Below are 22,946 nucleotides of genomic sequence, written 5' to 3' on the forward strand. Positions count from 1 at the left end.
GTACTATACAGCAGATACTACGTCATTCAGACGAAATAGACATTCATGAACAAGGTCAGCTGGGAAAATACGAACTAACCTCGGCGCAGCGTTCGGATGGCCCTCGCGCATCACTTAGGGAGCGCACTACACGTGTAATCTGCCTGGCGCGACTCAAGCTTGAGATGGAAATAGGATTAACGGATGGGTACCGTGATCGATCACTGAAGTCCGCCACGGGCTAAAGAAGATGGCGTGAGGAGTCTTTCTAGCGGCCTGCTTGCTGTATGAAGGTGAAGCTGAAGACGGCACCGTAGAGATGCCATTCCCACGTATCGTACGTCCTCGTAGACTCGTGACCAGTCTCCCGAGACGCGTACCCAAAAGGGTAACAGGCCTGGGGGGCCTTCGCATCTGGGAGACTGGGAGATTTCGTCGACTCCCTGGCAGGGAGCCAACTGAGTTTGAAAACTGGCAGTAAAGAAGCATCAAGAAGCGTCGGAGATCAGTTAGGTAAGCCGGCATCCCCGCAGCCGATCGGGCACTTGTAGTCTCGCGTCGCGTTGCGCTCTGTACTACGCGCCGTGTCCATGAAATATCATGAGTTGTACCCTCTCCCTCCTGCGTGAACACACGATATGTTACCCTGGACTCATCCTGACTACTACCAGCCTCCTCCATTGTCTCCACTGCTGTTATTTTAACTGCTGCAATCATGATGAACTATACCTCTGGTTAGGCTCTGAGGAAACCAGGCTCAGGGAGCTTTTGGCTGCTCTGGCTGACATAAATACGACAGAAATTGGCCTCCACAACTCTTGGCATGATCCTGGATACTCTGTGGAAGAGTGCTACATCAAGGCTGGGCTGGAATGGTTCTCGAAGGCAGGAAAATCAACGACTAAAGTACTGATTATGATTCTATAAGCAAAGACTCAGATAGGCTATTGTACACCTTATTCGACTAGTTTTCTGGGCAGCCAGGTGCCTACTTTCCTCTGGAACGTGCTCGGAAATGTTCTCCAATGGACAGCGAGGCTCGAATCTATGGTAAGAGACAAATCTATGATGCACACTGTTCTCATATCCGATTTTTTAACGGAATGTGCGAACACTCCGGATGAAGCTGGTGAGGCGGGGAACGTGTCCATTATGTCGGAAGAACTGGTCAGGTACGCAGAGGATGTTACAACAATTGCCGCTTTGAATATCCTATAAAATATGAGAGGGGGATCATGCAGAGACGAGCAGAGTGAGCACCTTCCAAAGCTCCTCACCATCCACTGGGGTCTCCTGGTTGACTTGAATCATAGGGACGCCGAAGCTATCAAACTTCGAAAACTGAAGCCAGTAAGCATGTAGTTGGATGAATCAGAGCACAACATATACAACTGTCTTGCAAAAGTTTGAGAGGCGAGGTGGCAAGTGCAATTTTCAAGAAGGGATCACCAAAGGGAATGGGAAGGATCATAATAAGCGTCAGGTTCTCAACAAAGGCGGGAGAGTGCTTGTCAAGCGATCGGCGTGCATTATCAGACAATAATTATAAGTCGATATGCTCGAATACATTCACAACATAGCGATGATAATCGGGGTAGACAATGTAGGATACAGACGAGGCGGCACTTAGATGCGATGCGTCTGCGATTCAGGGGCTCAGTTCCCTTATCCGGGAGTGAGCTTCTCTCGGGCCGAGGCCAAATTCAAACTCAGTTGGCTCCCTGCCAGGGAGTCGACGAAATCTCCCAGTCTCCCAGATGCGAAGGCCCCCCAGGCCTGTTACCCTTTTGGGTACGCGTCTCGGGAGACTGGTCACGAGTCTAACGTCCTCGATTGCGAGCGCTTGCGACGGCTGAGACGAGCCATCAGCACGGGACTCGCTGAAATGTCAAACTTCGACGCCGCCGGCTCCAACATCCTCGCAAAAGGTGATAGCCCCAAGATAGCCCCGCCCTCAACATGGTTGCATTCGCTATGTGAACGGGCATCCAAGAACCTCGAGGTCGGATGACAGAACATGGGATTGAACGAGAAATAACACATCACGTACGGCATACCCTGTACCATCACCCAATAATTGGCCTTCCCGAACATAACGCTAGCTCCCTCCCGCAGTTTGCTGACTTACGTTAAGGTTCGTCGGTGTGATGGAATAGCTGCGCGACGATGGAGTCAGTGCCAGCCTCACCATTTGTTGTCAACACGCTTACTTCATCAATCATTCGCAGGGGCCAACGTCAGGTCGTGGCCAGGGTGGGCTTCCGGATAAGCCGTTACATGAGGTCAGCGCGTTCACAGTCCAGTATTATTGACGCAGAGATGTGAACCGAACTTGTGTGCGGACAATAACAGAAAGGCTGCGAGATACTGACCGTTGTTGCTTCGATGGTGCGCCCCATCGCGTTACTCATATAAGCAACAGCGGGATGAACAAACTTAGTACCAATGTCCGAGTCGTGTCTGGGACAGAGCATAACGTAAAACATACACGGAGACAATGAAAAGCAATCAGCATCCACATATGGGTGACTGAGGCGGTCGGCGTGGTTTGGTGTGTCGAGCGAGGGCAGCTGGAGTAAGCGAGGCGGCGCGCAGCAACTCTACATTCTGATAGCGGTGCCTCGAACCGGGCTTGAGCACGACCCTCAAGTCACTTGACTTCGTACACCCGAAGCAGCGGCCAGGCCGACCAGAATCGAGTCCTAGATGATGCAAGTGGGCAAAAGGGGTTGAAAGCGAGTTGGAAACCATCGGCGCGAGTAGCGAAAGCGTCTGATTCTGTCAGAATCTGAATCGGTCGGTCGATTCTCACGCTTTGTCCAAAGTTCCGAAGCTCAGTGCACTGTCCTTGCTTGACTGCTCCCTCAGCGAAGCAACTTGGTGTCCGTCGTCGTGTCTGCTAAGTGTAGTGACTGCTCTCTGTTTCTCACAGAGCTCTATTCTGTTGCACGTTGGTGTCTCGAATGGCGCTCCCCGGTCTGTGCGACGGAGTGATGCACCATCCCGACATGCCTGCTCCTGGACCTTTACACCTCACTCCCGCTTCCAACGCTGTCACGGCCCATCCATCGTCGATCAACAATGCCATTACCCTCTCACCCCGAACTGTACTGTCCTTCCTTTCCCGTCTGTGTCCTATGGCTTCCTCCACCAACGACTTCTACATCACCTCGCCCTCTGCACACCGTTCTCTCGCTCTCTCGCTCGTGTCGCCACAGCAGTCCCGCGCTCCTCACACATCAGCCAGGGAGAGTCACCTGCTACCGCTGTATCGCTGTAGCCCTAGCTTCGATACATTCCTAACAAGCGCCCACGTTCCGCCCAACCTTGCATCCACGTCGGATATGCCTCTGCGCGCCGTCTCAGCAGAATCAGCTTCCCTTCGCAGATCAGATATGGGAGATAGTTATCTGGAGTTTTAGGGCAAAAAGAGAGAGATGACGAGGTCGTGATGGACGTGGCCAGGACTTGACGTGCGTCTTCTCGCTTTCTCTCTACTGTGGCAGGCCTTCAGGCGTTCCCATTCATAGATACTACAACGTGTCGTACGCAACGTAGCCTGACGCAATTTAATGCGCTTTGCGAGCGCTTCACCCATAGCACCAGCTCTTCGAATTATCCACTCAGCCAGTCCTGGATGTCCCTGTACGTCGTTATACCTCCGTCAATCCATGCGCTTTTTCCTCATTCACACGAATCCGCAAGATGGGAGCGTCGAAATACAACTTCGCATCTATCGTTGCTCTGATCTACTTTGTACTTCCCGCTTGCCCCCAGACGTCTCAATCTTACGGTGCATGCATATCCCTGAGTCGGACTTTGCCCTTCCGCAGCGGACCAATGCGCGTTATCCTGGTAGGTAAACATGAAACGGGAAGATACAGTGTACTCGTCTCTGATGCACGTTTTAGCTTGTCGGTCGTCTTACATTGACGCTGATTCCAAGGAAGCTTACTGTCCAAAAACGGTGCGCCACGCTCCGTTGTCCAATGTGCATTAGAGGCAGCGCTGATGACAGACGTCAGGCGAGGTACCAACCAGCGCGGTCCCTCATTGAGAGCTAAAGAAGAGGAGTGAGTTGCGTGCGAGGACATCACAACGTGCGGGCGGGGGAGTATGCGGCCGTTTTCACCAAGGTGCGCTTCACACGCACTGCATGCGGAGATGGACGTTCTGCTGCCATGCGCTGGGACGTAGATGGAAGATCGAGCAACTGTATGTATCCGTTCTCATCAGGGCTTTCTGCGAACGGCATACCATCGGCCGTGCGTACATGGACGAGGATACCGTGAAAAGCCCGGTAGTGCTACCACTTGGTTGGCTGGACGAAATCTCGTTGGTAGGTGAGTTTCGCTCCCATCTACCTGGTCACATCATACACATACCCTCCATCTTTCAATCCCACTGCTTTTATCGACCATCGACTAACGTGCGCTCATGTACCCCGCAGCAAAACCGCTCAAGGCCACTTCGTGACTCGGACTGCCTGTTCATACTCCATGCATCGCGCTCACCCCCAATCGCTGAGGTCTAGCGCTCTTTCCGGGCCAAAGACTCGCCTCTGCATGTAACTCGGCATCTTCCCGAGCTCACCATGTGCAATCCGGGATACTCTGTTCATGCGCGAGGCTGGTCGAGCACATGGCTCTATGAGACTTGGGCGACACGCTCGACGCCTCCCTCAAAGCTAGCCAGCCATTTATACCATCGCGGGTTGCGACGGCAAGCATCGTCAAAACAAAGTGTCGCCACGGAGGAGACGTTTGGGTATATAGTGACGTGAGTTCACGTCCTTGGCTGATTGAGTCAGATATACTCATGATATCAATGACAGACATCGCGTTGGCGCAACGCACAACGGGTTCCTTAGATGCCGAAACTCACAACTCGATCGGGTGGGCGAAGCGCGTGGCACTCGAGAGCCGCACATTATATGATAGCCGCTTTTGCTCGATTGAGTTCAGCGACATTCGGTTATCCGCACTTGCCAAGATACTGTGGGCGAGGTGGGAGATGTAGCACTTTGGAGGTCATGAATGAACCCGTGTAGGCCTGAATTCGGCAAACTACGCTGTAAGTCTTCAGCTGGTCGATGCGGGGCTAGCCGTGACTAATGTCGGAACAGTACGTAGCTCGACGGTGTCTCGTATGCTCTGTGCTGAAAGACTTCGCTTTGAAAGACTGTCTAGAGTTAATGGCTCAAGGCTTGCATCGCACTAGGGAGGTTTTGACCTTTGTATATGTTTATCAATGCGGAAGGCTTCACTTGCTGGCGTAATGATTATGTATTGGCATCCGGAGAGAACTAACAAAGAAGGAGCATGAACTCAGATCTCATAGAACGTCTTTATCTTAAGGATGATACGATGGCGAAGGAGGACGCACCTGCGGATGTCCTTGAGAGTGCAGGTTATGAGAGGGCGGACGCGATCCTGTGCTGAGGCATGAAAGTCTGATAGCGGTAGTCCCAATGTATCCACAACGTAGCATATGGGTGTGAGAGTCCTGCCCTTGACGTGGTTAACGTCAATAAAGAAAGAAGCACTGGATTAATCGAGGGAGAACACATGTACCGTGTACAATCACCTGTCGTTCATCTCTTAACACGAGTTACACCATACGAGGCTGGTCTTTTGGATAAGCTGTAACACAAGGTTAACGACATCATAGTCGTACTGCTAACACGAGAGAGACGCACCAACAATGTCAACACAGTCGGGGTGCACTGCAGAGTAGAAATCAGACAAAGAAAGGAAGTCGCGAGAAGCTGACCGTAGGTGCATCAATGAACGTCCCGAGATACCGTTGCCAAACAGTATCGCTGCTGCAACTTAGAAGCATGGATTCAGTACTAGAGTCTGGGTCGTGTCTAGAACAGGTTAGCAAGGAGAGCATCGCGTGAAACATAGGTAAAGGCATCGATTACGTCGGCGTTCCCGGCTCGTGAGTTGCAGTTGTAGGTGCGAGTTGGTGTACGTGTCGTACGAGGGTCATGCCTTGCAGCTGAGCGCGGCATCGATGATAGCGGTAGTCTCGAATCGACATCATGCATATGGACTAAATTGCATGCGCGAGAGCAGCGCGGGCAGGCTGAGATTGAATTCGAAGGCGCCTCTGCCAGATCGATGATGCAAGTGGGAGAAGAAGAAAGTGGAAAGGCATCCAAGGCGCGTCTAATCCTCACGCTTCACCCGGAGTTCCGAGTTGCCCTTGTTCTCTGTCTTCTTCTCTCCCCGACCTCTTCTATCCGCCTCATCCCTTCATGTCCACCTCTCCACCGTGACTCCTTCCACCAGCAATTTCCGCTCCGCCTGTCCTCCTCTCCTTCCACACGGATCTATCTTACACCCATCCATCTTTATGTCAAGGCTCCCGCGCTCTCTGCATATCGCACGCTCACTCTTCTTGGGGACTGACGAGCTTATCTTGTCTTAGCCTTAAGGTGCTCAATCAAGTACGACAAAGTGCCGTCCGGGTGTGGCCGCGTCAGGTCGCACTCTGAACGTCATCGTCGAGGATTAGCTTCCTCTTCGAGTTCCGAGGTCGGTTGGAAGGTGGTCTAGGGATAGAGAACTGAGGGAAGGATTAGGAAAAGTTGAAGCTGCGGTGGACATGATCAGAGAATGGAGTGCGTCCCCTCCCTTCGCGCTTCTCCACTTTTCGCTGATATCCCGGTCCACTCTGCTTCCATCTCCTCCTCAACCTATCCCACGGTACGCGCCCTCCCTCACATCAGCCGTTTGTTAACTAGCGTATTGGCACACCCCAAATGACATGTGCGACGGCATGACTTCGTTAATATACTCTTTTCCATTAAACTGCGCATCAGAGCATAAACCAGGGCCAGGTGCCGTGCGTTCGAACACAGCATCACCTTCATGGCCATCGGCTCATAAACTGCATCGCCAACAAGCTGAAACTCTTCTCGTATACCACCTTCACGTGCTCACATTGCAGATGGCCGATGTGGCCCTCCGCTATGAATCACTACGCCTGTCTGAAGCTTAGTCTTGGCGGTCCACATATAACGTCTCTGAAACGTCTCCCTCCATCCGCTCTCCGCTCGCCTGATGGTAACGTTATTATTACCATTATTACTTGAGCGACAGCTATTGAAAGTGCATTTCAGACTGTCGTCGAGGGCACATTCGATGCGAGGCTATCGCTGGGTTCACCGCAGATTAACGTGATGCAGCCGACGAGGATAAAACGAGGAGGGTGGTGAGGGCGACGACGCAGCGGCTGAGAAGCGAGCATGGATGGGGCAAAATCTCTGCTCTGGTGAGTTCTGCCCTCTTGTTCTTGGTCCTATGTGGATATTAGGATCGTCGATGAAGTACAACCTAGCCATATCCGCTACGGTAACTCCTAGCGCAGTGAGCTCTGCACGACGCACTGAATCTTCGGCCCGGGAACATACAGCGTTGGGGTGTCCACGCTTTACCTCGACTAGCAGGTAACCTTAAACGAACCCTTTCACGTTTACTCTCTCGTCCGTATCCTCTGCAGCGGCACTCGCCCTCTCCCACTTTCCACACTCACCATTGATTATTGACTGACATGCAGATTCACCAGTCCCAAGCCCTCCAGAAGCCATAGTCTCATCTCCGCCAATCTGCTCGAGCCTGCCGATGCCCGCGTTTTCGAGTTTGCCGTCGCGTAGGTGAGCTGCTCCTTGCCACGACGAGGTCTTATCTCGCGGCAGTGCGCTACGCATGTCCGACGTATCATCTCCGCGTCTTATCCCGAAACTCACCTAGCCCACCAGTAGGCGCTCATGTCGACCGAGCCTCTGTAGGACTCACGTTATAGCCTCTAGTCGCCATCGATGGCTCCCTCTGATGGCACGAGAAAGCCGTTGGAGGCTGTGCTTGTTCGCTTCTCCCAGCCGCTGGGCTCACGAAGGCACAGATCGTCTACCTGATCTTGGAAATGCTCATCGCAGACGTATGCGAAGTGTGTACGTGCCCTTCTCTCTAACCCTCCCTTTTTGTTTCGCGGGCGCGACAGAACTGATGTCTTTCGGGTGACAGCGAGACCGGTGCAGGATGCCGGAATTCTCTCGGGGACGGGTGGTCCAAACACGTCTATCGTCTCGCTTTCTGCGTGCAAGGACGAATTAGGTACGTCGGCTGGGGGGGTTTACGCTTTGGCTGTGCGTACGGCCCTGCAGCGCTTCTGCCTTCGTTCTTCCTTTGCCCATTCATTTACGCATCTTAAGTGTCTTTGCTTCTGATTCATGAGCACTTCACCTCGTACTTTCTGCGCCTAGTTCTACCTTCGCCTCCGGTGACCGTGGTCACGTGCTTTTCCAAGGCTGTACTGTATAGATTTTGCCCGTCCCATGGGCTTTCTCTATCTTCCGTCGCTCCCCTTGGTGTCGCTCCTTACTTTGCCTCGGTGGAAGTTTTGTTAACTCTGCCTTTTGACTTCTTTGTTCTGCAGAAAACTATTAGCCTGCCGTCACCATGTCTTCGACTTCTGTTTTCACTCACACATGCTGGTCCTGCAAAAGACTAGCCCTCCTTTCATCTCGAGCTTTCGTCTTGTACTGCGTTTCGGCTCTTATTGCGATTAGGGTATGCCTCTCTTGCCTCGAAAGTTCTTTTCCTTGGCGTTCTGGTGAAGGACCAATTCGACTAACGGCGTGGCAAGGTCTACCACCCTGACTCACTCTTACGTTTCCGTTGGCCACAGCAGTAGGCCTAATATTCGGGCTGCACACTTTCTTCATTAAGCAGACAAGGAATTCATTGTGTCGTCGCCCCATCGTAATGTATCTTCTTTTCTATATAAGTTATATCCCGCCTCTGACTATTTGTAAACAAAGCAGACAAATGCACAGTACCAGCCCCATTCAAGAAGAAGTAGCATCATCACGGATTGATCAGGTATGAAACGAATCCATGCGGATTTTCGCTCTCGAGTTGCCCCGTACCTAACTGCTGATTTTCGTCAAATGATCAACAAGCATGCACTTTCAGGCGTACGTACCAGATGTATTTCCATCGTTGAGTTGTTTACGCGGAAGGCGACCCCGTCGCCTGGCTGCGAGGGCATAGTCCCTCGGCTGTATCCACGCGAGCAGAAGACGTTCCCGGAAATCGAGCGCGAGTCGAGAGCTCCACCGCTGTTGGCATGCGACTTGAAGGTGGATATGTGTGCCGAGGTGTGGACGCTGAATCGGTCGGTATCTCAGCTGCACCCGCCGCTTGATGAGACGAGGAAGCGGCTCCTTGCATGTCAGCTGGAGACGACCCCGCCGCTCCCGGGAGAGGGGCGACGCTCGTCTGGGCGGGTTCAGGAACCACCTCTGCGGGACCAGCTGCATGGTTACGCTCAATGCATGCGTCAAAGCACGGCCAGATGCAGAAGCAAAGCGCGTTGACGATCGGATTGTCAGATGTTTCTGACCGGATCGAACCAGAACCTGCCCCAGAGACGTTGTCGTCTACCTGGGTGGTGTGACTACAATCTCTTCTAGGGCTGTTTCTTTCGCTGGTCGATGGACCCGCAATCGCGATAAACTAGGTCGGGCCACATTATATCAGGGACAGGAATGGACACACAGAACTTGCGTACCAGTTTGGATTTTGCTGGGGCGATGTATTCGGAGACTCGCGAGGTATGGGGGGACGCACGCAAACCTGGTGTTACCAAATCCTCCCGCCGCCTAACGTCGTCGTTACCTCGCACTGCTTCCGCATGGGCCTGTATGATCAGTAGATTGGTAATAGATTATTAGCCTGCTTGACAAGATGGAACGTGCACCGGGTTGAACTGACCCAGATTCCCCGGAAGAGATTTCTTGCTCTGTTAAAATAGCCACGTGTATGTTGAGCGTTGTGTTCCGAGTTGTCGGACTGTAACAGTGCCGAATTGAACGTCAGAGTATGTACAGCAATCAATTCAGCACGCGCTGTGCACGTACATTGCTTCTCAAATTGCGATGCCTTCCTGTACGTTGCAACAAACCGGCAAAACGCGAGACAGAGTTGGTGGTCACGCGTTTTGTCCCAGCGTTGGATTGGGTCCCCTATATGTGGGTTAGAAAACACTAAGGCCTATCCTCCATGCTTACGCTGTTAGTTTCAATATCTAAGAAGTCTTCCGGTCTCGGTTTGGTATCTTTACGAGGTCCCGTGTTTGGCAGCTATCATGATTTATGGCATTAGTTCAGAAGCTCCTGTGAAGTAGTGAAAACCTTCATTTACCACGAGATCATCCGAGCCATCATCGTTGGTCTGTTTAAGAATCAGAGAGAGCAATATAATATCAATGTACCCTTCCTTACCCTTGACTTGGAATCACCTCGCTGGCGAGTTTTTCCTTTGTCGACGCCACGACCCTGAGCGGCCGATATATCAAACACACTTGGTAAAAGAACGTGGTCACACTCACGCCAGAATCGGAGGCCTCGCTCCCTGAGTCGTCCTTACTGTCAAGGATGCGCTGTATGGGAACGTCCATTCAGCCTGCACGCATGTGTGACACAAAGCATGAATTGTTACACTAACCTTCGGAAGAAGAAGCTCCCCTGTGGTCGCGTCCCATAAGCGTAAATTGCCATCAATGTTTCCGGTCAGTACCAGTGCACTGTCCGGCGAGAACGAAGCCGCCCAGATCAGACTTGCATGCTGGAGAGACTGGAGAAGCTTTCCTGTACCGGCCTCCCAGAGACGAACGATTCCATCATCAGACGCACTGAGGAATTTGGATCCATCCATCGAGAACTTTACGCAATTGACGTCCTCGTCATGTTTGATGGTGCGTATCTTCTTCCTGAGCGAGATATCCCACAAGGATGCACCAGCGTTATCCCAGCATCCAGCGAGCAATTGGGAACCGTCGGGCGAGAAGCAGACCGATTGTACCCTTCCCTCGTGCTCGAACGGCTCTCCAATGGGCTCATACGACTTGGTATCCCAGAGGCGGACAGTCTTGTCATAGGCCCCACTTGCTATTCGTGATCCGTCAGGGGAGATGCTAAGCGCCCAAACGGTCTCACTGTGTGCTTCAATGACGTGCAGCGAAGCACCCGACTGCACGCTCCATACACGGATAGTTCTGTCGCTTCCTCCTGTGACTAGGCGCGTTTCATCGGGAGTGAATTTGACGGCCCGGACAGAGCCGACGTGACCAGAAAGAGGCTCCAAGGCAAGATCATGGGTGTTGAGGTCCCAGATGCAGACGAGGGCGTCTTCTCCTCCGCTAGCCAGCAGTTCCTCGCTCTTCGAGATATCAATACTCCTGGTCCAGCCAGTATGCCATACGAGAGGAGTCGCGGACTCTTGGCCTGTCTGGGCGTTCCATGTCCTTATAACACAATCGCTTCCTGAACTCGCAAAGGACTTTCCGTCGGAGAACCATGCCACTGCACTGACCATGTCATATGCTTTCATTCTGTTTATCTTAGTGTGGTCATTTTGACGAGTTGAGGAATGGAACATACGAGTATCGCTCTGCGATCTTGATAGCCTTACTAGCCGCCGCCGAGTCGGAATCGATCTGAGGGATGTGAACAGGCGCGGCCAGAGTTTGGAGATATAGTACTTACTTGTGGAAGCACCAACGATCCGTCGTGCATGTTCCAAATGCGCACGTCAGTGAGAGAGCTAGAAACAAAACGATCTTGTTTTGGGGAGCAAGAGACGGGTATTACTGGTCCTTCATGACCATACAGTGGTCCCAAAACGCATTCCCCAGATGCGACATCCCACACTCGAATGGACTCGTCCTCGGATGAGCTGACCAGCTGCTGTCCATCACGAGAGAATGATAAGCCAGAGACGTAGTGTCTGTGGCCGCGAAGAGGTGCTTTGGCAAGGTTGCCTGTCGAGGCGTCCCAAAGCCGGATAGTATGATCATTCGAAGCACTGGCGATGAGGGAGCTATCTGGAGAGTATTGAACGCATCGAACCCAGCCTCGGTGTCCGGTCAGCTCGCGAACAAGCTGTTGTTGACCGACATCATAAATGCGCACGACCCAATCATCACATGCAGTCGCAACATGCTTGCTATCGGGAGAGAAGGCAACTGATCTCATGCAGTCGGGATGCTCCAGTGTCGCAATGCAGGTTCCTGTAGAGGCATCCCAAAGCTTGAGAAGGTTGTCCGTGTCGCCACTTGCCATTAGCGCGCCGTCAGGGGAGAGCTGCACAGATAGAACCAATCCTGTGTGGCCCTCAAGCGGCCCCATGACCATCTGATGGGTGGCCGTGTCCCATACTCGAATGGTTCCGTCTTGGGAGCCGCTGACCAGACGCTGACCGTCAGGAGAGTAAGCGATGACATTGCCGTGTTGCGTGTGCCCTTTCAATAGCTCCCCTACTTGACGACCTGTCTCCGCTTCCCATATCCGTATCGTCTTGTCCCTTGAGCCCGTAGCTATGAACGCCCCGTCGGGCGAGTATGCAACTGTGAGTATGTCCCAGGTATGGCCCTTGAATGGCTCAAAGGTGGTGTCGTCCATAGTACGCGGGGGAGCAGAGGAGTGTGTGGGCTCTGCGAGTGACTGAGTTAAGCTAAGGAGCAGGTTCGTCGGCGCGGCAGGCGGACGTGCTGTACATCTGTTCAACACGAGGCACGGGTAGATGCTGGAGTGACAGCGGGGATGTGGATGACCCAATTATTATGAATGCTCCTGCATGTGCAACGTATTGATGAGATGGGCGTCTATCTGCCATGTCATCATCACTCCGTTGATGATTGTTTCATTGCACTGGATTTGCTATTCCTGCACTCGATCTAAATTCTCGTGTACTGTACACTGGATACCGTATCAGTGAGATGAAATAGATATACATAAACAAGGTCGATTGGGCAAGTGCGAACTGATCTCGGCGCAGCGTTCGGACCTCGTTAATTACTAGGAAGAGTTCAACATTTGTACTCTGCCTTCTGTCACTTAAGGAGACAAAAATACAGTCAATCGTCGGGTGCCGTGATCGATCATTGAAGCCCGCCGCGAGCTAAAGAAGATGGTGCGAGAAGACTTTCTAGCGACTTGCTTGTTGCATGAAGCTGAAGCTGAAGATCATGATGGTAGTACCATATAGATGGAAGTCCCACCTATCGTACATCCTCGATTACGAGCGCTTGCGACGGCTTAGACGACTCATCAGCGCGGGACTCGCTGAAATGTCAGTTCGGCGCTGCTCGTTCCAATGCCCTCGCAAAACGGTGGCCAGTCGTGCCCTCGACGTGGCTGAAGTTTGTTAGGTGAATGAGCATCGAAAAGCCTCGGACTACCATAATGCGGGAGCGTACGAGGAAGTACACATCAAGTACGGTATACCCAGTACTATCCCCCACTGATGGTCCTCCCAAACATAACGCTGGCTCCTTTCCGCATTTTGTCGACTTACGTTAAAGCTTGCCAGTGTGATGGAATACCTGCGTGAAGATGGAGTCAGCGCCAGCCTCGACATTCGCTGTCAACACACTTGCTTGTCGCTTGTTCGCTGGGGCCGACGTTAGGTCGTGGCCGGGGTGGCCTTCCGAATAAGCTGTAACATGAGGTCAGCGCGTTAACAGCCCTATAATTGACACCGAGATGTGATACGAACTCGTGGGCGGATAATGACAGAGGGATACGAGACGCTGACCGTTGTTGCTTCGATAACTCGTATCTTCAAAATTATGGTAGGCTTTTGTTGACCTTTGTTTGACGTTTTGATATGGGGTTTTCCTTTTTAAGCTTGGCCTGCGATGTTTATTCCGAACAAATCCCGAACGTGGTAGAACGACACTTTGTTGGTGATACGTGCAATTATCCATGGTGCGTTTTTGTCCTCAGCTAAGCCCTCGGGAAATTTGTGATATGCTGTAGCGGTGTGAGCTCGAGCCATTAATATTGCTAACGTCGATAGAAAGTGCCGGAGCGTAGCGCGGCGTGTCTTGTGGTGCTTACGGTAACACATGCACAGCCGTGATGCTCCTGTATACGACAGCCTAGTCTCGAACCAGACGCTCCTTTTAGGCGGAGCTTTTTCGGCCCTATGGGCAGCTCCGCCTAAAAGGAGCGTCTGGTTCGAGACTAACGACAGCCTCAAAGAACGAGTCCAGTACCAGGGTCCGGGTCATGTGTGGAGCAGGTCAGTAAAGAGAAAACAATTTAAAACGTACACGGAGGCGATGATAAGTGGTCAGCATTCACATTTAACTGATTGAGGCGGTCGGCATGGTTTGGTGTATGTGTCGAGCGAGGGCAGCTGGAGTAAGCGGGGCGGCGTGCAGTGGCTCTACATTCTGATAGTGATGCCTCGAACCGGGCTTGAGCCGTACCATCAAAGCACTATGAGTGGCTCCATATACGCCGAAGCAGCGGGCAGGCCAGGCAGAATCAAGCGTCAGATGCTTCTTGATCTCATTCTCTGTGTCCAAAGCCGCGTTTGTCAATGCCCGCTCTTTGTGAGAGCCCCTTCCCAAGCGCTGATGCAGATGTTCCGACTCGCGCTCGCTGATCCACGCGACAGAGTGCTGCAGTTTCCCGACTTCCCTGTTCCTATCCATCTCAATCCCGCTTTCAACGCCTTCAAGCCTCCATTCTCGACCCATGATGCCACTACCCTCTCGTTCCGAGCGGTACTAGCTACCCTTGTCCGTCTATCTGCCATGGCTTCGCTCACCATCAACCGCTGCATCTCCGCGCTCTCTACACAACCTTCTCTCGCTCTCACCCACGTCGCCATAATACACCCGCGCTCCCCACACATCGACCACGCAGAGTCATCGGATACCACCATATCGATCTAGTCCTAGCCTCGGTGTACTTGCGACAAGCGCTCACGTTCCGCTCGACCGTGCATCCACATCAGATATACCTCTGACTCGCCGTTTCAGTGGCATCAGCTTCCCTTCACGGAGCACACGGGGATGGAGGATAGTCGTCTCGGCATGGGGAGTAGGGGGAGAAAGACGGAGAAAAGTTGCTGTGATGGAAATGGACAGGGCTTAACGTGCGTCTTCTTCTCTCTCTTTCTCTTCTCTTCGGCCAACATGCAGGCGGACCCCAGTACCACATGCTCAGCTGCGTTTTACGCGATACGGCGAACGCGCAGGTTGATACGTCTTCCGAGTGCACGACCCGTAGCAGCAACTTTTGAACCTTGGCACTGCCAATCTTTGATTTCCTGGATGTATACAGTGTTATCCTTCCGTCAATTCATGTGGTTTTATCCCGATTCACGCGAATACACGAAATGAGAGCGCTGAAACATAACTTCGCACCCATCGTTACGTTTCTGGTTTACTTTGTGTTTCATGCTGCGCTGGTTACAATCACCTTTTTTCTGACTCTCTCAATCCTATAGCGGATGCATGTCCCAAACTCCCCTTCCACAGTGGATCAATGCGCGTTAGCTTGGTAGGCAATCTTCAAACGAAAAGATACAACGCACCCATAACTGATGTCTTTTCCAGCTAGTCGTTTGCTTCATGTTGACCCAGGCTTCGAGGGTGCTCGCCTGTTAGCAATCGATGGCGTATCGCACGGCGTCGTCGAGAGACATTGGAGGCAGTGGTTAAACGGGAAGTTATCGAGCGAAGATTCCTGCACCGCAGAAGCCCGTTGAGAGCTAAAGAAGAGGAACGAGTTGCGTAAAGCGGCAGGAAGTCTTGCAGGTGAGGGTGTATACAAGGGTTTCGCTAGGGTACGTCCGACTCTCAGGTACTTCAATGCATGTGGAAAGGGACGTTCTGCTGACATTCACTGGGGCACAGGTGGAAGCTGGACCCATTATATCCCTTCCCAGCAGAGTCCTTTCCGCAAAGGCACGATGTCAACCGTGCGCACATGGGCGACGAGACCGCTACTAGGCTGGCCGGACGACATCCCAGGTGGGTTCCGCTCCCTGAACCTCATCACATCGTGTATATACCTTCCATCTTCCGGTTCCACCGCCTGCTATTGACCATCCGCGAACGTGGATCTATTTGTCACGGTCGCGATACCGCTCAAGGCCATTTCGTGGCTCAGGTTGCTCGTTCACGCTCGATTCGCCGCACTCACCCACATTCACCGAGGTTTAGCGCTCTGCCTGGAGCTCCGCATCTGCCTGGAGCTCCGCATCTGCCTGGGTTCCTCATTTTCCCGGGATCACCATCTGCGAGATAGGACACTCCGTCAATGTGCAACACCCTGGTCGCACGAATGACGCCATGAGACTCGGTAGACATACCTGCCTCCCCCCTCAAAGCTAGCCAGCGCTTTGATTCATCGCAGCTTGCGATGGCGAGCATCGTCGAGACAAAGTGTCGTCACGGAGGAGACATTCGGGTATATGGTTGTGTGCGTCCACGTTTTCTTGGTTGATTACTTGAAGTACTCATGCTATCGGGCACAGGGGTTCAGACACCATGACAACATCGCGTTGGTGCAACGTACGGCGAGTTTCTGACATATGGAAACCCACAACCAGACCGGTTGGACGAGGTGTGTGGAGTTCCGTGAGGATATCATACGGTGGCTGCTTTCTCCCAACCGCCAATGGGTGCACATGTATACGCGTGAGTTCATTATGGTCGATGCGGGATTCATATCGACCTGATACTGCTACAATGCATAGCTCGATATTGTCTCGTTTGCCCTATGCCGAAAGACTTGGCTCTGCGAGGCCGTCGAGAACTAACCGCAAAGGTCAGGGTTGGTTCGGGCGCTTATGCTCACCCTCACAGCCCGGAAGAAGCGCCCATGTTTCAATCCACTACAGCAACCTGGTACACTCTGTTGCGAGTTGTGTTACTCTTTCCTTTCTCACTCGTTCATTTCTCGGGATTGCCCAACCCCGCGGTGAGTCGAAATACCAGCCATTGTCCAAGATATCGGATTCACTCATGTACGTATTCCCGTTGGAGTCACGTTATTGGTTCCCAGCAAACTGTAAGTTATGGCGTCCTCCATGCACACAGCGACATCTTCACCCGTATCTCTTTTATACCGTAGAATGCTCTGCTCTCAGTAAGAGACCGCTTCTCTGGGTAACGCCGGTAAAGTCGCTTTCAATTGCGTGTCAATCAGACGACTGGCACCGAGTTGCCATGTATCTAGGCAGACTAACACGAAGCAATGGAGCTCGATGTGCTCTCTCAGAAGATACCGTAATGGTAATGAGCTGCACAGACCGCCGTGTAGCCTCCTCCGCTTTTTCTCGTATTGGCTGACCTCTAGTGGCAGGTCCGTCACTTTATACCAGCTTACCTGGCGGGAAACCTACAGAAGTTATATCCTCACGTTCTCCGTTCCGTCCTTTGTCATAGAACGGCGGAGTATTGTCCGCCCAGCACGGATCTTCCTGTACGTGAATATTGTCTACGAATGTACTACACTTTTTTCTAGATTGCGGGAGACTGTCATGAATAAATATACAGAGGCATCGAGGAAGTACACAAGAAAAAGGTTTATGTATCGTTACATATGACCTCTGCGAGGCGACGGTGAATGCACAAAGCGATTGGATTCGTGAATATTCCTGCCAGACTCTTCACTCTAATTCGTAGTCTGAACGCCGACGGAAGATGATTGGACGTTTCCGCGCGCAGAGGATGACTGTGCCTGCATGTCGGCAGAGTGGGGTTGCACTGTGACAGGCACACTGCCTCGTAGGGGAGGGGAGGCTGGTTTATTGTAGCGCGTTGGAGCTGGGCTCTTCCGCCTCGGCCCAGAAGACCTGCTTGTCTGTGTTTGCTGAGTCACGGTGGAAGCTTGCCCCGTATGTTGGTGAGTTGGAGTGGACGCTGTTCGCAGACGATCCCACAGGCCGGAACACTCGCAGAAACAGAATGCTTTGACGATCGTGTCGTAGGTCTCATCTGAGGCCATTGTGCTTGTATCGTCATCATCAATATCGTCATCCTGCGGTTGAGCATTCTCCTGGGATCGCCTGCGTGGCGTATCTCCGCTTGCAAAGACACGCTGCCAAGAAACGTCAGTATCGAGTACTGCTGAGACGTTGTCTCACAGGAAAAGCACCATTTTTGCCCTTCCTGTGGAGATAATTTCCGTGGTACGCTCACTGAGTCGGCTGAAGGTCGTCATGCGATGGGATTCTATCCCAGGTTCTTGCCCATGGCTGCTGCGGTCACGGAATGGTATGGTACTGTGCTGAAACTTTCGTGAGTATGCTGCGCTGTGGGACGCATGAGTTTGCGTGTTGTACTCACCATGGCTTGGATGACCAAGTTTGAAATATTGGACAGTCGTGCTCGTATCACAGCGTGGTGAGGAGAGCTCTCTGGAAAACGTTGCTAAAAGGAGGGTCAGTCCAAATAGTTTCAAGAGCCACAGAACATGCCTCGTCATCTGCTTCGAGACTACGGCGCACCGGAAGGTGTTCCCAGACCCACGCGAAGGGGCGTGCAATGGCGGCTCTCATCCTTGATTCCGTACGATGCATATCTTGTTGTGATGTGTTATCAGGGGTACGTAGGCATCCCATGCTCTTGGGGTACGTCGCATAAATCCTCACAGCACGCGAAGGCCAAAACTTACATCGTTAGTCTCGATCTCATTAAGAACGTCGTCCAAGTTTTCGTCCTTCTTTTTGGTAACAACAGCCGGCCTCTACGAAAGAGAATTGACTATGAGTAAGTTCGGGATCCGTAACAGAGCGACTTACGTCCATGAAACTCCCAAGGCTATCAGTAGACTCGGGGGCCTGTACATTAGCCAGTGGTATGGTCAACGAGAGACGTATCATCTCACAGGTGAACTTGACCTTGGTTCTCTTGCCTTGCCCTTGTTACCATCCGTGGCTTCAACATTGACTGACCTCTTGTCAAAAAGTGGAGCCTTTTGAAGGGACGTGTGAAACTGAGGAAAACAAACCAGCGAAAATGTAGGCACCTGTCTCGTTTTCGGTGGGCCGTCAGCCTCTTCCGTAATTTCCTCATCCTCCTATAGTGTCGTCAGAACTAAATCTGTGCTTGGAATGGAAACACTCGCCTTAACGCGATCTTCATCCTACATAACCAAAATGAACATCGTTCATAGACAGCAAGTATGAATGACGTACCATAGATAGAGCCAACCTGTTGCTCTCAAGTTGAAAGCTGTTGTCGGTAGTGTTGGTAAACAACCGTTGAAATGCTCGTATGATAGCATTGGCATTCCTCGTCTCAGACGCCTCGACATTGTCCTGCGATTTCTGCATATCAGGAGCACGCCGGCAGCAAACTGCTTTAACTCACATTGAAATTAGACGCAGGGATTTTTGACATCTCGTTAGCATCAGCAAGGCGCTGTATGGGGTAGGGTTCAAAAGCAGTACACGGTGAACATTGTTACACCAACCTTCGGAAGAAGAAGCCTCCCTGTGTTCGCGTCCCATAAACGTAAATTGCCGCCACTGTCCCCAGTTAGTACCAGTGCACCGTCCGGAGATAACGCAGCCGCCCAGACATGACCTGCATGCTGGAGAGACTGGAGAATCATTCCTGTACTGGCCTCCCAGAGACGAACGATTTCATCGTCAGACGCACTGATGAATTTGGATCCATCCATCGAGAACTGTATGCAATCAACGTTCATCAGGTCATGTTTGATGGTGCGTATCTTCTTCCTGAGCAAGGTATCCCACAAGGATGCGCCAGCGTTATCCCAACATCCAGTGATCAATTGAGAACCATCAGGTGAGAAGCAGACCGAATGTACACTGCCCTCGTGCTCGAACGGCTCTCCGATGGGCTCATACGAGTCGATGTCCCAGAGGCGGACAGTCTTATCACTAGCCCCACTTGCTATTCGAGATCCGTCAGGGGAGATGCTAAGCGCAAAAACGGCCTCACTGTGTGCTTCAATGATGTGCAGCGAAGCACCCGACTGCACGTTCCATATACGGATAGTTTTGTCTCCTCCTCCTGTGACTAGGCGTGTTTCGTCGGGAGTGAATTTGACGGCCAAGACAGCGCCATCGTGACCAGAAAGAGGCTCCAGGGCAAGAGCATAGGCTTTGAGGTCCCAGATACAGACGAGGGTGTCATGTCCTCCGCTAGCCAGCAGTTCCTCGCTCTTCGAGATATCAATCCCATTGACTCTGTCATCATGACATAAAAGAGGGCTTATGGACTCTTGGCCGGTCTGGGCGTCCCATATTGCTATAGCATGATCATCTCCCGCACTCGCAAAGTGTTTTCCATCGGAGAACCATGCTACTGCGCGAACCGTGTTATATGATTTCATTCTGTTTATCTTAGTTATGCCATTTTTACGAGTTTAAGAATGGAACGTACAACTGTTGCTCCGCCATATAGATAGCCTTAGCTGCCGCTGACTCGGAATTGATCTGAGGTCCGTGAACAGGAGCGGTCAGAAGATGGAGATATGATACTTACTCGTGGGATTACTACCAACGATCCGTCATATATGTTCCAAATGCGCACACCATTGTGAGAACAAGAAACAAAACGATCTTGTTTCGCGGAGTAGGATACTGCCGTGACTGGTTCTTCATGACCGTACAGCGGTCCCATAAGGCATTCCCCGGTTGCGAAACTCCACACTTGCACGGACTTGTCCTCAGATGAGCTGACCAGTTGCTGACCATCGTGAGAGAATGATATACTGGAGACCCAGTATCTGTGGCCACGGAGAGGCTCTTTAACAAGGTTGCCTGTCGAAGCGTCCCAAAGCCGGATAGTATGGTCATCTGAGGCACTGGCAATGAGGGATCCATCTGGAGAGTATCGAACGCATCGAACGCAGCCTCGGTGTCCGGTCAGCACGCGAACAAGCTCATGTTGATTGACGTCATAGACGCGCACGACCCGATCATCGCATGCAGTTGTAATACAGCTGCTATCAGGAGAGAAGGCAACTGACTTCACATAGCTGGGATGCTTCAGTGTCGCAATGCAGTCTCCTGTAGATGCATCCCAGAGCTTGAGACATTTGTCGAGGCTGCCACTTGCCACAAGCGTGCCGTTAGGGGAGAACTGTACGGCCAGAATTGGGTACGTGTGGCCTACAAGCGGCCCTATGACAGTCTGATGGGCAGTCGCGTCCCACACCCGAATGGTCTTGTCATAGGAGCCGCTAACCAGATGCTGACCGTCAGCAGAGTAAGCGATGGCATGGACCCAATTCTTGTGCCCTTCCAGCGGCTTCCCTACTTGACGGCCTGTCTCCGCCTCCCATATCCGTATCGTGTTGTCCGCTGAGCCAGTAGCTATGAACGCTCCGTCGGGCGAGTATGCGACTGTGAGTATGTTGCCGGTATGGCCCTTGAATGGTTCGAAGGTGGTGTCGTCCATAGTATGCTGGGGATTAGTTGACTGTGTGGGCATTGTGAGTGCCTGAGTTGAGCTAAGGAGTACACCCGCGCGGCAGGCAGACGTGCTGTACAACTGTTTCACACGAGGCACAGGTTAGGCGCTGGAATAATGGCGGAATTAGGACAACTTGATCACCGGCGCTTGTGCATGTGCAACGTGTTAATGAGATGGGCGCCTGTCTGCTATGACATCCTCGCTCCCAATGTCAATGCTTGTTTGACTACGCACTGGAATTGCTAACTCTCGATTAGATCTGAATTCCCATGCTGGATACTGTACCAGACATCATGTCAGTCAGACGAAATTGACAGATATAAACAAGGTTAGTTAGGACGGTACAAACGGACTTCGGCACAGCGTTCGAACAGCCCTCGCATAGTATTGCTAGGGAGAGTTTGACATTCATAAACTGCTTGGTGTTGGACCCGTCACTCAAGCAAACAAAAACAGGTTATCCGATGCCATGATCGATCTTTGCAGCCCGCCACGAACTAACAAAGACGGAGCGAGAACTTAACAATCTCTCAAACCGCTCGATTGTTGCATGAAAGCTGAAGCTGAGGAGGAAGCCGTAGCGGTGAAGGTCCCAGCTGCCGTGTATCATTGTTTCTATGGCTCAGATAAACTATCAGTACGTCACTGCACTGAAATGTCAGAACTCGGTGTCGCTGGTTCTCAAGTCCTCGCATGATGCCGGTAGCTCCGTCATTGACGTGGCTGAGTTCATTAGGTGAACGAGGATCTGGAAATCTCAAGTTGATACGACACAATGAGCGAGGAAGCGCACATCAAATACAGCGTACCGTTTCTACCACCCAATAACTGGTCTTCCCATACATAATGCCAGCTCTTTTCCGCATTTTGTCAACACAGGTGAAAGTTCGCCAGTGTGACAGAATAGCAGCGTGAGCGACGGCGTCGCCACCGTGAAATTTTGTAGTCATTCCACTCATCACTTGTTCGCTGGGGTCGCCGTCAGCTGGATCGCAGTCAGACTGGCCTCCCGGATAAGCTGTAACATGAGGTTAGCACGTTCACAGTCATATAATTGACCCCGAGATGTGATGCGAACTCGTGGGTGGACAATATCTGGTGTGCCAGTGTGTCGAGCGAGCTGGAAGTGAGCGGGGCGGCATCCAGCAGTGGCTCTTCATTCTGATAGTGGTGCCTCGATCGGGATTGAGCGACACCTTCGAGGCACTATGAGTGGCTCTTTACGTGCCAAAAGTAGCGGACAGGCCAACCAGAATCGAGTGCTATGTTGGAATTATGTTCGGATCTCGCTTGCATCATGACGTGTCGTACGTTATCTTATTATATCCGAGTTTTTCGTAGTATATATTCTTGTCGTAGCTAGTCGTAATCTTCACGCGATTGCCCTTCGGGCACCCTCCTCTTGCCCGGGACAAACGCGCTGTGCGTCGTCGCGAGCCCGTGCGACCTCGATTTTCTACATGCTAAATGATGTAAGTGGGCAAAAGGGACTGAAACCGAGCTGGAAGGCAACGGCGCGTGGCGAAAAGCACGAAAGGCAGCGTCGGCCGATTGATTCTCACGCTTCGTCCGAAGTTCCGAAGGTCTTCCTTGACCCGGGCATCCCGGAGCATCACCGATCCTCCTCATCCGTTCACGTCCACCTCTCCGTCCCGCCACTCGCGCGTCCACTCCGCCTGCTCTCTTTCCATACGCGCCCATCG

The 22,946-nt window shown here is 52.1% G+C and overlaps 3 protein-coding genes across 3 annotated transcripts; 1 reads left to right on the forward strand and 2 right to left on the reverse strand.

Moving 5' to 3' along the window:
* Positions 1-2,987: 2,987 nt before the first annotated feature.
* Positions 2,988-5,310, forward strand: CONPUDRAFT_169061 (uncharacterized protein; the record flags this gene model as incomplete). Its single annotated transcript, XM_007775615.1, has 8 exons — positions 2,988-3,452; positions 3,510-3,624; positions 3,685-3,838; positions 3,891-3,946; positions 4,005-4,322; positions 4,430-4,758; positions 4,814-5,052; positions 5,105-5,310. The coding sequence occupies one exon, from the start codon at positions 2,988-2,990 to the stop codon at positions 3,399-3,401; it is 414 nt and encodes a 137-aa protein (XP_007773805.1). The 3' UTR covers positions 3,402-3,452; positions 3,510-3,624; positions 3,685-3,838; positions 3,891-3,946; positions 4,005-4,322; positions 4,430-4,758; positions 4,814-5,052; positions 5,105-5,310.
* A 3,689-nt stretch (positions 5,311-8,999) lies between these two features.
* Positions 9,000-10,449, reverse strand: CONPUDRAFT_146917 (uncharacterized protein; the record flags this gene model as incomplete). The annotated part of the gene is made up of 8 exons (XM_007775616.1): positions 9,000-9,506; positions 9,562-9,690; positions 9,765-9,842; positions 9,911-10,015; positions 10,061-10,132; positions 10,194-10,223; positions 10,274-10,327; positions 10,354-10,449. 8 exons carry the CDS (start codon positions 10,447-10,449, stop codon positions 9,000-9,002), a joined length of 1,071 nt encoding a protein of 356 aa, XP_007773806.1.
* Positions 10,450-10,892: 443 nt separating this feature from the next.
* Positions 10,893-21,228, reverse strand: CONPUDRAFT_65037 (HET-E; the record flags this gene model as incomplete). The annotated part of the gene is made up of 3 exons (XM_007775567.1): positions 10,893-11,129; positions 11,675-12,421; positions 20,803-21,228. Coding segments are annotated over 3 exons (1,410 nt in total), but the record flags the coding sequence as incomplete, so codon positions are not given.
* Positions 21,229-22,946: the final 1,718 nt, after the last annotated feature.

Source organism: Coniophora puteana (assembly GCF_000271625.1).
Source record: "Coniophora puteana RWD-64-598 SS2 unplaced genomic scaffold CONPUscaffold_15, whole genome shotgun sequence".
NCBI lineage: Eukaryota > Fungi > Basidiomycota > Agaricomycetes > Boletales > Coniophoraceae > Coniophora > Coniophora puteana.